At 30.6% G+C, this 17,121-nt stretch overlaps 1 protein-coding gene across 3 annotated transcripts in view; it reads right to left on the reverse strand.

Moving 5' to 3' along the window:
- Positions 1–1,790: 1,790 nt before the first annotated feature.
- Dmtn (transmembrane and coiled-coil domain 2 protein Dmtn) overlaps positions 1,791–17,121 on the reverse strand; it is a 76,012-nt gene continuing 60,681 nt past the window's right edge. For 2 of the 3 annotated variants that reach the window (XM_065502068.1, XM_065501988.1), the window contains 11 exons: positions 13,635–14,102; positions 13,325–13,519; positions 13,186–13,250; positions 10,179–10,348; positions 9,980–10,107; positions 9,706–9,910; positions 9,188–9,308; positions 9,016–9,120; positions 7,849–7,962; positions 7,604–7,779; positions 1,791–7,535 (listed from right to left, as the gene is read on the reverse strand). In XM_065502068.1, coding sequence (XP_065358140.1) covers positions 7,409–7,535; positions 7,604–7,779; positions 7,849–7,962; positions 9,016–9,120; positions 9,188–9,308; positions 9,706–9,910; positions 9,980–10,107; positions 10,179–10,348; positions 13,186–13,250; positions 13,325–13,519; positions 13,635–14,102 — 1,874 coding nt within the window. In that variant the 3' untranslated portion in view covers positions 1,791–7,408. Of the gene's footprint in view, positions 7,536–7,603; positions 7,780–7,848; positions 7,963–9,015; positions 9,121–9,187; positions 9,309–9,705; positions 9,911–9,979; positions 10,108–10,178; positions 10,349–13,185; positions 13,251–13,324; positions 13,520–13,634; positions 14,763–17,121 lie in introns of all 3 variants that reach the window. The other variant, XM_065502147.1, reaches the window with a different exon arrangement.

Below are 17,121 nucleotides of genomic sequence, written 5' to 3' on the forward strand. Positions count from 1 at the left end.
TACGTACCAAACATTAACTTTGGATAGATGCAGCAATTTTTCTTTTTAACTAGTCATTCAACACGTTGCTGAAGATTATGGAAAACACTAATAAACACTCATTATAATAATAAAGTTTTATCATTTGGACGTGCTGCTCAATAACATAATTTGCCATGGTGATTTACCTTCAGTGACTGAATTATAAGCAGCTGCTTTGAGCCCGTATGAGACTCTCAACATAAACCTGCCCTTATTCGAAAACCAAACAAATTTGACCTAAACTTTTGTGGAATTTTTCGGACTAATTTTCTTCCATTTCAAACTATAGAGTATTAAAATTTTATATCAGCTGCTGAGAGAAGAGCTATCATCACAATTGCCCCAAACTCCCTTAAATCTGATGAAATCCAATGAAAAATTGGAGTTAAATTAGGTCAGTCATAGATAATAAGATAAGTCATACAGCTATACATCCTAAACTACTATAACTTTATACTACAGATATCATCTTTTAACCGAGTCTGAAAAGAAATTTGCTTTTTTTAGTCTGAATCAAATGAGAAAATTATTGGAATTGATTCGCTAATTAAATTTGTGTGCTAAATAAATAGTGGGCAAATTTGAGGTTATGAATTAAAAGCTGTCAATTAATGAAATGTCAAAAATTGAGCTGTCATCCTTCGACATTTATTTAGTAAAATCTCGTGAAAATTTCACAAAGGCTATACTCATGAATAATGAAGTTTAATTGTGAAAATTTACTATCAAAATAGTGAACATTTTACATCGAGCAGTTTTCCCTCGTAATTAGGCTCCTTTAAAGACCATGAATAGCCAATTGTGACTAAACATCAGCGCCACAAGACACACATTCATTAAAACAATTCAGCAGTTGCAAGAGAAAATTTCCCAGACGTTCAATTTCTCGATTTTGCAATGTCAATTGGCCGTTCATGTGATTAAACGCCACTGGACTGCTTTCTCTGGTGACATTTGAAAGACCGAATTTACGTGAACATTCCGTTTGTAATTTCCACAATATAATTTTTTCTACCCTATAAAGTATATATCAGGCCTGTCACAGAATTCCATTCCGATCGAAAGTGGAATTAATTCCGCATTTTGCTTCTTCAGAAAAAGTAAAACGAAAATTTCTTTCGGAATGAAACCACTTTCTGTTTTCAAAGTGGAATTGATATTTCTTTGTAATTATCCTGGATCCTTATAGATAGCGTAGTCGATTAAGCCATCTCCGTCTGTCTGTCTGTTTGTTGAAATCAATTTTCTGAAGACCCCAGATATCTTCGGGATCCAAATGTTCAATAATTCTGTCAGACATGCTTTCGAGAAGTTTCCTATTTAAAATCAGCAAAATCTATCCTCAAATGGCTGAGATATGAGGAAAAAACCATGACCTCGATTTTTGACCTATATCTGGATTACTAAGACATTAATATAGAAAATATGGATATCTAATGCTAGACATTTCAAAGACCTTTGCAACGACGTATATAAGACCATAGTAAGTTGGACCTACAATGGGTCAAAATCGGAAAAAATATTTTTTAATCCGAATTTTTTTTTTCACCAATTGATCTAATCGCTGTTCGCACTAAATCTATTCAAGGCCATATCCATATTTTTGAGCTGACGGGTAACAATTAAAAGGCAGATTTATTCTAATAAATTCTAAACTTAGTGGCGGGAACCCATAGTTTAGTAGAATTACTTATTATTAACTTGACTTACCTTTTCTTTTCAATTTACTTTTATTTAATTCTGCCCCCAAAATAATTTTCACTTGCTAATTCTTTTCAATTTCTTTTCTTTGTTTTATATTTAATTTATTTATATTTTCTTGTTGTTGTTTTTGTTTGCTATTCGTAAATATAAATAAGAATAAAAAAATTATTATTTTCCATTATAAATATAAAGAATAATTTATAAATATCAAATCATAAATGAGCCTTCAAAATATAAAATTCAAAAAATAATTATATATATAGTTACTTATTAAAAAAAATATTACATCAATTTTTTACAATTAAGTTTATCATTAATTAATAATTAGAACTATTATTACAATTCAATCACTTTTTTAACTTTCTCACTAAAAAAAAAATAAATAATTATCATCAACATTCAAACAATTAAATAATTGATTAAACGTTTAATTAGTGGTCTACACAAAAAGAGAGAAAGAGCTAGATAGAGAGAGATAGTTTTAGAAAAAGAGTTGTTTTGTTAAAGTAATTGATGTATAATTAATTAAAAACTATATTCGTCGTATAAGTTTACGCTATAGGTATTTTGTAATTATTTTATTTTAACTTTCTTTTATTATTATTATTTTTGTAGGTTGGTTAAACTAATAAATTATTTATTATTGTGGGGTATAATAATAGTTTAGTTTATTTTGTAAACAAAAGGAAATTTGACAGCTCTATTGACATTTTAATCAAAGGCCTAATGACTTTCCCATAAATTGAGTAAAATATCAGCATAAGTCAGCAGATATCCGGCTGCACCTAATCTTATATACCCTTCAAAATTCTTTTTGTTAAAAAAAAAATTTTTTTGTAAAAAAATTTGTAATGAAAAATAAATTTTGAATAAATAAAACAGTGTTCAATAAAATTTATGATAAAACAAAATTTTTGGGTGATAAAAAAATCGGATTAAAAAATATTTGTCCTGGATTTTGACCCATTGTAGGTCCGAATTACTATGGCTTAATATACGTCTTTGGAAAGGTCTTTGAAATATCTATTTATAAATATCCATATTGCCTATATTAATGCTATAGTAATCCAGATATAGAAAAAAGGTCAAAAATCGAGGTAGTCATGGTTTTTTGCTTATATCTCAGACATTTGTGAGTCGATTTTCTAGATTTTAAATAGCAACCTAACCGGGACTTTAGCGGATATATTGATGTATGAATCATGTATTTAAGTTATTTGGGGCATACGGAATGATGATTTCAAAATACAGACGGAAAGAATATATATTCTTTATGGGATCCATGAAATGAAAAATGTTGAAATTACAAGCGGAATGACAAGTTTACCTTTGCCACTCATGGTAAAATTTATAAAAACAGTTTACATTCAGCTGCTATTGTCCACACGACTTTGGATCTAAATTTATGAGAAAGCCATTGCACTATTTTATTTGCCCATATAGTAAAAATTCCCTTTAATTTTTGTGTTTTTACATATTGGTAGGTTAGAGTCATTGTATTTTATTTAATTTTTTCTTTCTCATTTTTTTTATAAGTTTGTTTAGCATATAGGAAAAGTTTATTTAATTTAATTTATTTTAATTTATATTCAATTTTGGTTTCGTTTTCGTTATTTGTGAAAAAAAATATTCTGAATTTACCTAAAAATGTTTTTAATTTAACAATATAAATTTGGTTTTTATAGTAATTTAGAAAAAATGTTATTTTATTTACAATTTAGTTGGACTTAAAGTTTAGTTCCTCAACTTTTTTTGTTTTGTTTTTTTGGGCAAAATAAATACTTTTCGTTTTCTTTTTATTATTTAGCAGTATTAAAATTTAATTAAATATTGTTTAACAAAAGTAGATGTATAGAAATGATTATAATAAGGTGGGTTTAAATGCATTAAGGAGGGGTTAAATGAAGGTTTTTCAATAAGGAACTATTGTAAAATAATCAGCCCAATTATGAATAAAAATTCCTTGGGAGTTTTTTCCCATTTTCCTATTTTTCCTAGTCAAATTCATTGTTAAAAATAAGAAAAGGGAATAATATCCCGGGGAATTTTTATTAATAATTTTGCTGATAATCAAATTAAAAAACAAGGCAACATTCTCTATTAGTTATAGATCTAAGTCCAATAAATGAAATGTAAGGCAGAAAAAGGCAACATTTTTGAGAAAATGTTCACCCCTATCGTGAAAAACATGTGAAATTTATGTTCCCATGAAATATCTATTTCCCCTCGAAGGGAAAATTTCTATCGTGATATTCCCCTAAACATTTCATTCACAATAGTTGATTTTGTTCGTAACAGCTGTTTATTGTTTACAAAATTCCATCTAAAAATTTCATAACATGGGGAATTTTTTCACGTGAACAAAGTTGATGAACGAAAAATGGGAGAAGGGAACATATTTCATGTGAAATGTTGATTCGCGATAGGGGTGGTTATTTTATGTTTGTTTGGGAAATCCCGATAATTTGATTCAAATTATAGTTGGACCCAATACCAGGCAAAAGTTCGAAAGAATTCATTAACTTTGAATTTAATTAAAGTTGAATTAAATTTGAGCATTCCTTAAAATCATTTATTACGAATAAATGCATAGGCTTCAAACTTATTGAATTTATTTCTTTGAAAATTAACTCCTGTTTATTGAATCATTTAATTATTCTTTAAATCAAATCCTTTACAAATTAGCTTTAGACAATGTTTCTTTATACATTTTCCAAAAGATTAAAAACAAAATTCTAAATAGTTTCATTCAATTTGTATTAGATTTGAATTAAATCAATAATGAATAAAGAATACATTCTATGCAAGTTCTTGAATAATGCCAATGAATTAGTTCCCTGAAAATGGTTTAGAAGATGGAAATGCGAACTTTTTTTTTAATTCAAAATTAAGATTTTAGTGAATTATGCTCAAATTTAATAAATTAATTCGAAGTTGATGTAACTGTTGCAGGTTTATTCCTGTTCTCCTCAATTTCACTATCCCCACTTATATTTTGGATTATTCAATTACAATAGTTAATTATTTGTTTGGAAACTCATTTCAAGAATGAGTAAGGAAATTATTCAGTTTGTTTTACTAATACTTTCTCACCCCTTAGGTTTTTGGCAACTGAGTAAGGTCTTCGACAGTAGAGTTTCCGATCCTTTTTTTTATACATTCTCACCACTTAGGTTTTTGACCAATGAGTTAGTTCCCTGAAAGAAGAGTTTCCGATCTATGACTAATACATTATCACTTCTTAGGTTTTTAACAACTGAGTTAGGTCTTTGACCGTAGAGTTTCTCGATCTATGTGTATTTATCTAGGTTCAGAAACATGGACAGAAAATTTATTTTTTAAAATTTGTATGAAAACCTCTCAGTTTTCAAATAATTGTTGAGTGTTTTTCATACACAAATTTTAAAATAGTTTTCCGTTCGTGTTTCTGTATAAGTGTTTAATCGTTTCAAAAATGCGATGCCCGTTTTCTCAATTAGATATAAATATAAAAAGAGAAGTAAGTGCCTACACTCTAAGAACATTTATTTTTTGTGATTTACAGACTTGAGATTTTAGTATGTTCATAATTATAGCCATCACTTTTTAAGTCAAAAATATTTGAATAATTTAGTTTTCAGATGCAAAAAGTTGCTGACAACAGCATTCACGAATACAATCTGAATTACAAATGGTACTACTACAACTTCTGACGATCCTTTGTTCCCAAGTAATTGAGGAAAGCAGGGGAGTTGGGTTTTTCGTGGATTATATCCAACTGTTACTTATGGATTGCATCATCTGCATTTAAGTCTATCTATAGTTCTCAATTTCTATCGGATTTTGAATATTTTGCTTTTCGAATGAAAACTACTTTCCGATTTTCGAACTAGTCAGATTTGTAGGTTTCATGTAATGAGGTTATTATGGCGAAAATGTTCGAATCAAAATGCTAAATATATTGTAATTCAAATTTGCATTTTCTTTCGAATCGAATTACGAAGTAACCCTGCTGCAATCTGACATGTACGGGAACAAAGCTTTTTATTTAATAAATTACCTGTTCCCATACAAGTGACAGCTTAGAACTTACAGGAGATCGTTGACCAACTCAAATATTAATAAAAAACCATCATATCTGATTAGTACTTTATTTTGTTCTTATTTACATAACAGCTGTCAGGCTAAGACCAGTTAAATTTAATAGAATCTCTTTGGATCCAACAAAAATCGTTTTAAATTATCTTGAAAAACCACAAAAAGATTTCGGTGCAGTTATTTAGTAGTCACTTGACATTTTTGTAGAGCTTTTCTGATAAACAAAATAACAGCACAAGTGTCCCTCATTCCTATAATTTGTGAAAATAGAAATTCTAATCGAACAGATTTGAAAATTCGAATAATCATTTAGTTTTTATCAAACAACATTAAGACGTTTTGATCTTACTGATCTTGTGTTAAACAAAAGGGTCATAGATATTTCAGATGCTAAATTTCTCGCATACAATACAAAAACAAGGCACAGAGGTGTAATTATGAAACAAATTCTGAACAACAGAGATAAAAAGTGCATAACATATGTTATTATTTATGACGATCTCGGAGTTAAAGCGTTGAAATAAAGAGTGGTTCAAAGTGACTGTAAGAGGCGAAATGCAAGTAAGAGTCAATTTACATATCAATGATCAGCATGTTCATTTCATTGCATGGGAATCAATCCAATATTAATAAATTAAAAAAAAATTATATAAAAATTAAAAGGTATATCGATGGTAAGGTCTTGACACCTATTATCTAAGATAATGACAGTTTGGTACAATTATCTCATAACTGACAGTTACTAGCTGTCAACATCGAAGCATCGATACGAATATTGAAAATTAAACAAAATTTCTTAAAGGACCTTACATATTATACAAAAAAACATTACATTTGTTCAATAACAAAACAACTATTACAAATTATTAGAAATGTTTAACAACTTTTCAAGTTTTAATAGAAGTTTCAGTGAAAATTTTTAATAATTCATAAGAGTTTTCAGTTACAGAACAAATATATTTAAAATTTATGAATTCTACTTTTGTTAAACAATCTTAATTTTAATCTTAATAAAACTATTATTTAAATTTTTGTTGTTTTTTTATTATTATGTATGTAATATATAAAAATGAATTCTAAACAAATACACAAATGTTGTGGGTTTTATGTTTTCACTAATTATAGCTACATTTTTCATTGTTTTTCTGTTTTGTTTTATTTTCTTATAATTTACATTAAAACTAAAGGATGTATAAATGGATCTTAATTTAGAAATTTCTTTTCCAAAATAAAAAGAAATAATAATAATGAAGATGTTGAATTAAAGGTGGTCGTTTTTGGTTGGTCTAATGGTGGTGTTTATGTATTTTTTTTTAAATATAAGTGTGATGTTTCTTGCTATTTATAATAATTATTTTTTAAAAATGATTTAATTATAAATGTTTTAGGAATTTTTTTTGTTTAAATGATTAATGTTTTGTTTTCTTTACTAACTTATTATTATTATTTATAATTTAAATATTTATATATATAAACGGACTGTGCTTAATAATTTTATACACCATTAATTTAAGCTCTTTTCATTTCGTAGCACGTGTAATACATACAAAAATAAAGAGTGCAATTTGTTTTTAATATATACAGACAAAGCACGTCGTACATAAATCTATTTAACAACCAACGACTGTTTCAAATGACGCAATAAACCAGCGCCAATATCCTGAACATCAGGCCATTGGCGTATCACACAAATTATAAGAAATATCGATAAGAAAGTGGTTAAAACGCGGACTCTGCAATTTATTCAAATATTAAATATGTTTTGTTTCTAATATTAGAATTGAAGAATTATAAAACTTACCTAGTTTTCAAAAATGGCATTATAATACCGGCCGCTGTGGCCACTAATAACAGCACTACTTGCAATATAGTTAATACCACATTTATAAGTTTCACCACCAAAGCCCGGGCATTGGAGTTATCTATGCCTTCGACGGTTACATATTGTTGTTGAGATAAATGTTCCATTTTGGAAATCTAAGGGGAGAGAATTGAAACATTTTTTTATATATTTTGCTTTAAGATTTCTATAGTTTTGCAACTTACTCTAGTTTGACAATTTTCTAGAACTTCATTGACATCTTGCAGACGTTCATCACTTTGATATTGCACCTTTTCTTCCATATCGGCTATAGCTTGTTTTAGATTTTCGATTTCATTCTAAAAACGAAAAGAAATTTTCAAAATGTTAATAAAAATTAAAAAGTGTCACAAATGCAGAAGGTAAAAAAGTATCCGTTAAAAAGTCTATAAGAAAAGTACCCTTTTCTATAAGAAAACTACATTTTCTATAAGAAAACTACATTTTCTATAAGAAAAGTACCCTTTTCTATAAGAAAACTACATTTTCTATAAGAAAAGTACCCTTTTCTATAAGAAAAGTACCCTTTTCTATAAGAAAAGTACCCTTTTCTATAAGAAAAGTACCCTTTTCTATAAGAAAAGTACCCTTTTCTATAAGAAAAGTACCCTTTTCTATAAGAAAAGTACACTTTTCTGTAAGAAAAGTACACTTTTCTATAAGAAAAGTACACTTTTCTATAAGAAAAGTACCCTCTTCTATAAGAAAAGTACCCTTTTATATAAGAAAAGTACCCTTTTATTTAAGAAAAGTACCCTTTTATATAAGAAAAGTACTCTATTCTATAAGAAAAGTACTCTTTTCTATAAGAAAAGTACTCTTTTCTATAAGAAAAGTTCCCTTTTCTATAAGAAAAGTTCCCTTTTCTATAAGAAAAGTGCCCTTTTCTATAAGAAAAGTGCCCTTTTCTATAAGAAAAGTGCCCTTTTCTATAAGAAAAGTACCCTTTTCTATAAGAAAAGTACCCTTTTATAAAAAGTACCCTTTTCTAAAAAGTACCCTTTTCTAAAAAGTACCCTTTTCTAAAATGTACCCTTTTCTAAAATGTACCCTTTTCTAAAAAGTACCCTTTTCTAAAAAGTACCCTATTACAAAAAGTACCCTTTTACAAAAAATGCCATTTTACAAAAAATACCCTTTTAAAAAAAATAACCTTTTATAAAAGGGTAATTTTTTATAAAATGTACCCTTTTATAAAAAGTACACTTTTATAAAAAGTACACTTTTATAAAAAGTACACTTTTATAAAAAGTACCCTTTTATAAAAAGGTAAGCATTTAAAATAGTTCCCTTTTAATAAGTGATATTTTTTAAAAATTACTTTTATACAAAAAAATACTTTTCTATCTCACCTGATGTAATTCCGTTAAATCATTAATTTGTTCCTCTAAACTTTCCGCACGATAACGTTCACTTTCCAGTGTCGCTGTCAGATTGTTCACCTCTTTTTGAGCATTCTGCAATAAAGGGCAAAACAATGTTACTACTACATTCTAAATAAATGTTAACAATAAATTATTCTACCTCTAAACGTTCCACACGCTCAGTCAGTTTTTCATTTTCTGCTTTTCGTTCGGCCAATTCGGTTAATAGGGATTTTAAAACAATATGATACTGGCTGGCACCCGATTGACTTTTTCCAGAGCTGAAAAAATAAAAAAATGAATATAGAATTATACGAAAAATTTAAAATATTTCAATGAATTATAAACCCAGTGTGATGTTGTTAGTCTCTGCAAACTCTTTTCAAACATCTAATGATAACAGCCGACTATTTCATTTATTTATTTAAAACAAAATCAATAGGTTGTCAATAGTTACTAATGTTCCCACAACAGTCAGTTCTTTACCGAAAATTATCAAGTCAGCGACCGCTTTATCAACCGGGAAGAACTTGTGACAACAGCAGAACTGATTTACAGACTGTTGCTTAACAATTTAACAAAGAGTATGTGAGAAAGTCGGCAGTTATCATAGAGACGTGATATTTCAAACTAGTTTTTTAAAAATCCAAATAATTTTGTATTTATAAATAAACTAACCCGGCTGGTATACTCTCACTTGTGACGCTGCTACACTCGCTGCCATTTTCACTATTAAATTTACCACTGCCAGCACCACCGGCATTAATGCCGCCACCACCACCGCCCGAACCCGTTGAGGCGTTGGGTATAGCATTGTTAGGCGTGGTACTGCCCAACATATCATGTTGATTCACAGGCATGTTTAAACTATTCAATTCAGATTCTGAAACAAAAGAAACATAATTAATACAAAATCATAATACATATACGGAAAGAAACAAATAACACCCACCTGACATTTGATTGATATTATCAGCACTGCCAAATTTATTCTTAATCAAATGTGCAAATTCCCTAGGTTTGGACATAACAGACCCTGAGAATCCAGTAATGCCATCACGTATATTGCCACCCACATTTCTGTAATAAAAATAATTAAACCATTAATTTTAATGTATTCAATTTATCAATATTTTCTTTAGTTAATTTACCTTAGACCCTGGCCCACGTCTCTTAAAACTTCGCGCGGTTGTCGGTGTTGTGATTTATTATGAAATTGTTGATTTTGCAAATCTTTGACACGTTTCGTGTAACTGTCCAGTTTCTTTTGTAGTTGGGAAATAGTGTGTGCGCTTTTTTGATTTTTCTTTTCGAAAACAGCCTATAATAAATGAACAATTAAAAGAATTTGTTAAAAATGTAAATAAATACTGTTAAAAGTAAATGTAATTTAATAACTTTAATTAACAAACTATAGAAATACTGAATAATAGAAAACGACAGTAGGCAAATCTTTGCCTAGACTAATGTATGTATAACGAAATCTGTGCGACTAGGAATATAGTTCGCTATCGATCAAAAGATAAATGTAAAATATTCCAAAATAAACCAGAATTTAAGATTTGTGCAATTTTTATTCTTGTAAAATTTGTAAATCTTTTGATTTATCTATTTTTGAGTATATTTTTTATTCCAAATGTTTTATCTATTCGATTTCAACCTAACCTAAAATTTACTTTTTGTAATGTTCGTATATATTAAAATAAGTTTATAGCATATATTCATCATTAACACAGAAACAATTGACAGTTTTATTTTTTACTTTTTTGTAATTAGTAAAAAAAAATTGTCAACCTAACCTCAAAGTTTATTTTTAATTGTAAGGGTTTTATTGCAAAATGTTAATCACAATATATTACTCTATTATAAAGATTTAATTTTCAGCTTTAATTCGTACTAAATTTATATTATAAAAAGTTTACTGCAACTTAACCTCAAACTAAAAAAATTAAAGAAATGTAAGGATTTGTTACACAAACTGTATGGCGCTACATTCCAGAGCATAATTTTTCATTGGACATAATAAAGCCGTATTAGCCAGGTAGATAAATAGCATCAGTTGCCTGACTAAAAGTAGGGTATTATGTGTGAAAAACAAGATGTATGCGAAACCAAAAGCAATATCTGCTGTTCTCAACTAGGATTCGTATTTAAATCATGTAAGAGTCAATGATAGTTGTTACTCTCAATCTTATCGAATAGAAAGGACCTGATTTTACTGGTTATTAACTACGGCATAACATTATAATCCTTAAGTAATACCAAGCTTCCCTCTGAGAATTTTAAAATGGATGTTAAAGGTCAATTGTGTTTAAAAGCATAACTTTGTTAATGTCCTTTGTAACTTCTATTGACTTGAAATGGTATGGTAAGTCCGTGAACATAATGCTATGAAACCCACTTACTTTCCTCATACACTTTTCGGAGTTTTCAATAAAATGTCGACCGAAAGCGCTAGGCCTAATGACTTTCAATTACTCAATAACTTACTTTTCAATGACTACTTCATATCGTCTGCATTACATAGTAGTCGTATAATAATTTGTTTATTATATCGATCCCCAAAATCGAGTGAAAATAGCTAAACCAATTTGAGCGCTGTGGAATGAACCAAATGTAAAGCTACGGTACCACAGACCCAATTTTAATGGGAACGTTTTGGTTGGCACACAAAATTTGGTGCAACTCCTCCACTTAAGTTGTAGTTTTCCAAATTTCCTAAAAATAATTTCTTCCACTTGTTTTCTGAGTGTCTCTGCTTTGACTGGAGGAGCAAACAGATTCAATATCGTCAAATTTCAAAAGCAGAGAGAATTTGATCTAAAACGGCTCAAGATGTATCTAGCGGAGGATTATTTTTATCCAGGTCAGAACTTTTAATGACTTCCATATGCCAAACAATAGTTTATCGCAACTTGTTTTTGGCCTTATTTTCATTTGAAGAACATTCGCTTCAGAACGACACGATCTGTATTCAAAGGATCGAAAAAGTTATAGCAACAACATAATTATTACAGTTTCTTCAGCCTCTTAATTCCCTCTTGAAATATTCAGAAAATCAGTGGATCGGCGATCGGTATCTTATCTAAAACCGTGTCAGTTTGAGGTTGATTCAATGTGACGATTATGAGATAGTGATCCGATCCTTGAGAAGCTATAACTAGCAGTGAATGTTTACATGATATTCAGTGCAAAGTTTCCTAGAACTATTGCAGATATCGAAGATCATCGAAATAAATTTATGGGTCGATTATGGATGGCAACCAAACTTCAGTTGCCTAAATGGTATTACAGATGGCAAGTGGAAGCATCATTTTCTGTTGCCAAATGGCAACCAGAAATTTGTGGTTGTCCTCTGGCAACGCAACTGAAGTTCGGTTGCCATCCATAAACGACACATTAGAAATATTTTTTAAAGCTGCCTAAAAGTATGCTTTAGTTTATAATAATTTAATAGTTTATGGCCCAAAACACTTAATTGCTTCAGTTTTTTCTTACTAACTTATATTGACCCACCTAAACGGTGTTAAGAATCATTCCTAGGAAGTTGATATGTTCTAGAAAGTTATTTATTGAGATCTTAGGTACATTTTTGTAGTTGATTGTTTCCTTGAATTTTGAACGGTTTGCTACCTATGGACCTGAACAGGGGAAAAAAGGTAAACAAATTCGATTTTTTTAAAGTTTTTTGCGATTTTGATCTTGAAGATGAAGTTTTTTTGATTTTATATGTTCACAATTTTTGTTCTTTATGACAAGAGCTACAACTCTGCCTCAGAGAGTAAATCAAAATTCCAAACTTTGCAAGTTATGAGCCTGAGAAAATTATCACTTTTTTGCAAAAATGACACCGAGGCTCCAAATCTTTGGGGGACAATAATAAAAGATGTGCAAGACTTTGGGCAAAACTTGGAGATACGGGCCTTTTTTTGTCTTTTATCACGTAGTTTTGTCCGTATATGTTTTTTTTTTTTGTGTTGCACTGTGTATAGTTATAGTTTTTGAGGACATCGTTTTAAAACTTGTATTTATTTTATCAAGGAGGAATTCAGTAGCACAATAAAAAATAACTTTTTATAGAAATTAAAGGGTAATACAATTTGAGCACATTTTCCAAATTGTGTTCTTGTTTTTTTATAAAGTTTTTTCTTTGTTTACCTTTATTCGTTGCAATTGCTGTTTATCTGCACTGGCGGCTAATTTTAAATATTCATTAACATTATCTGTAAACAAAAAATAAAAAATATTATTACAAATTTGTATATTAATTATTTCGAAATTTCAATTTTATACTAACCATCTCTGGCAGTTTGTTCTTTGCGTATGGACTCTTTTGTACATTGAATTTTTGTATTTAAACGATCTAAAGCTTGTAAACTTAAAGTGCGTTCATGACGACGATGGTGTTTTTTACTACTATCGCCCAATGAACCATGAGGATTGCCATCTAAATCATCGGAGACAAACGATTGATAGCACAGATCTTCATTGCCTAGAAAAATAAAATAAAACAACAGGAAACCAATTAATATTATTAAAAAATATAATTATACAGATATATAGATAAGGAAATATTTAGATATTTATGCTAAACAAAAAAAAATTACCTGATAAACGTGAATCTTCTATGATACCACCAGAACCACCAGCACTACTTAAACCTATATCCATATTAGTTAAATCACCAGCTAAACCACCAACACCTCCCAGAGGCATACCGCTAACACCCATGGCGCCATGATAGGCCAACAGGCCACCCTGATCCGAGCCATGGGTACGAGCGTGTGTACGATTGCGATCGCGACTGCGACGATTCGAGGGCGATTGACTGCGAAACCCGCGAAAGGCGGTCACGCCCACCACACCCACGCCACCACCACTGCCCACACTGCCAGTCATTGTGCCACTACTGCTGGTAGCACTCGTTGCCGTGGCCGGTGTTAGGCCTGCTATACTTGCAGCCGCAGCCGTAGATACTGTGGGGCCAGCTGCAAATGCCACGCCAGCGGCCGAAGACGATGATTCGGCGCTATCACCGCGATGATGATGAGTATGATGATCACGCTCTCTGGACACTGTTGTTGTATTCATGCGTATTATTTTTGTTTTTGTTTTTTTTTTTTTAGATTTAGGCAAATTTTACACAAAGTCGAAGTTGTTATTGTTGGGGGGAAATCCGTTAATTAGTCTTTATTTATTATTTAAACCAATTATTTTTTTTTTAATTTTAAAATTAATTTAAGCTATTTTTTGTGGTAGAAGAAGAAGCACATTTAAATGTATGACACAAGAAGCAAACAAAAATTATCACATACATTAAAAAATTGCTGGTGTTTTATATAGCAGACTTTTAGGCTTCACAAATACATGTGTTTACGTATGCGTTCATTATAGGTGAAAATTGAATTTAAGAGAAATTTATATAGTTGTGGGGTATTTAGTAGAAGAACGTGTTTAATATGTGAAATAGATAGAAAGAGAAGCTGATTTTTTTTAAATATTTGTCGTTTAAACTGTTTAAATTGATTTTCTTTATATATTTATGTATATAAAATATGATAATGTGTGCGTGAGCAAAAATTTTGGCAACAATTTAGCTTATTTTGCTTAATTTTTTCTTTCTTATTTTGATTTTAAACAAAATACAGAGTTGTATGTCCTTTTATTTTTGCATTTATGTGTTTATTTTTTTTACTTTGTTTTGTTTAAATCATTTGTTTATAGGTTTTATGAAGCTGTGTGATAAAAAGAATTTATGAAATTGAGATAAATTAAGATAAACATATAAAAAAACAACTGAAACAAATTTATTAACTACAAGTACAGATAGAGATAGATAAAACATGCATAACATTAAAGTATTTTTATAATAATACACATAAATAATAATAAAATTAAGTAAAACCAATAAAGAAATGCAATTAATCATATTTAGTTAGAAATATATATACATATATATCCTACTGATGTTGTCCTATTGACATTTAGAATTTATGATGACAAATCTCCACTTTCACTCTAATTTCATAAAATGTCAGCCGAACACAAACAGCTGGTTGTCAATAGAACAAAAACCTATTATATTTCCGCTCTCTGACATTTCACCACTTTTGGCAGTATCGCAAAACACTGACAATAACTTTTGGTCGTATTGTAAAGAAATGTATTTGAAAGATTGAGCTGTACCAAAACTATTAGAAAATACAGATTCAACTATAGTTGAATACCTGTATACAGGTTACAATAGTTGATCATCTCAAATATGTAAGACTTTTCACAGCTCTTACAAGTGTTCAGTCCACATTTTTCTGCTAAATTACTGATTGTAGAACAATTTTTAGGAATCATTGAAAAGGCTCTTAACTTTCAGAAAATTAAATTTATAATCACCTTGTTCGAATACAGGTGGAGCTAACACTCAGGGATAGATTGGAAAAGGAGGATAAAAACTGTGTTAGACAACTCTGTAATTGCATTGTTATTAGGACAGGTTACAGCACATCTGGTGGTGAGTAGCCGCATTATTCAAGTTAGTTTATAGTCAATATTTATTTTACTTCGGCGGCGTTTCAGTGTTATACCGCCGAAGAAGTTCTCTGTGATAAATATTAGTTATCAGTAATCTAATAATTATCATAAACTGGGAATCAAAACCAGGACTGGCTTAGAAACAACTCTGGAACAAATTCAAATTGAATGTATGACATTAAAATTCCAGCAAAATTTGTGGCCTGGATGTTAGCCTTAAATATGTAAGCTCCAATAAGGAGTCTGACAGGTGTGTATACGACATCAATTAAGGTTTTGGAATGCCTGTCTTATTTAAATGAAATGAAGAAATATTAAATGGGTGGACCCGACACAATGAAAGGTTATTGGTACTGGCGAATAGTGGAACATTTCCTGAGGATATGGATACTGAGTATCTATGAGGTATTCCAATCTGACCTTCAAAAAATGCATACACAATCCATTGTACAAAGTGTTCCAGATGGCTAAATGAGTCAAGTTATACAATCACAAGATTGTGCACTGATTTCTGTAGAAGTTATCAAAATGAGGAGCCAGAATATCAGACGATTTTTTATAACGATTGACTTTTTTCTTCTTGGAACAGCACTTAGGGCATGGTCCATACTCATGCAAAGCATTGTGTTGGAACTAGGAAAAGATGTTATGGGAGGGAGGAAAGTAAAATGACAGGAAAGAATTCAGCAGAAAGTTTTCCCCATATACGGACAGTACGGCTAAAGAACGAATTTTCCCTGTAGTGTATTGTGCACAAAGAGATGTGTTATTGATGAAAAACGTGTATTATGTAAAAATATGCGGGTATCAGGAACAAGTTCCTTAACTTCATCTGAACACATTCCATTGCAGTAACGATAGAACAGTCAAACGCAGCCCACATTGCATCGGTGCTCCAGCGAATCAATAGAGTTGGATTGATTACTGTCACCAATGACCACCTTCGCTGTCTCCGGACTATACTAGGACTACCGTGCTATACTAGGACTACCGTCCTATACTAGGACTACCGTCCTATACTAGGACTACCGTCCTATACTAGGACTACCGTCCTATACTAGGACTACCGTCCTATACTAGGACTACCGTCCTATACTAGGACTACCGTCCTATACTAGGACTACCGTCCTATACTAGGAGTACCGTCCTATACTAGGAGTACCGTCCTATACTAGGACTACCATCATATACTAGCTCTACCGTCCTATACTAGGACTACCGTCCTATACTAGGACTACCGTCCTATACTAGGAGTACCGTCCTATACTAGGAGTACCGTCCTATACTAGGACTACTCCTATACTAGGAGTACCGTCCTATACTAGGAGTACCGTCCTCTACTAGGAGTACCGTCCTAAGCTATGACTACCGTCCTAAGCTATGACTACCGTCCTATACATGGACTACCGTCCTATACTAGGACTACCTTCCTATACTAGGACTACCGTCCTATACTAGAAGCTATCCTATGGAGAAGCTCCAAAATAGGCTTTGAAGATCCGACCCATACATGAGAGTTGTATTCCATTTTCGGTGGGATATAGCTGGTGTAAATAGTGAGGAGAT

Source organism: Calliphora vicina, chromosome 1 (assembly GCF_958450345.1).
Source record: "Calliphora vicina chromosome 1, idCalVici1.1, whole genome shotgun sequence".
Taxonomy (NCBI): domain Eukaryota; kingdom Metazoa; phylum Arthropoda; class Insecta; order Diptera; family Calliphoridae; genus Calliphora; species Calliphora vicina.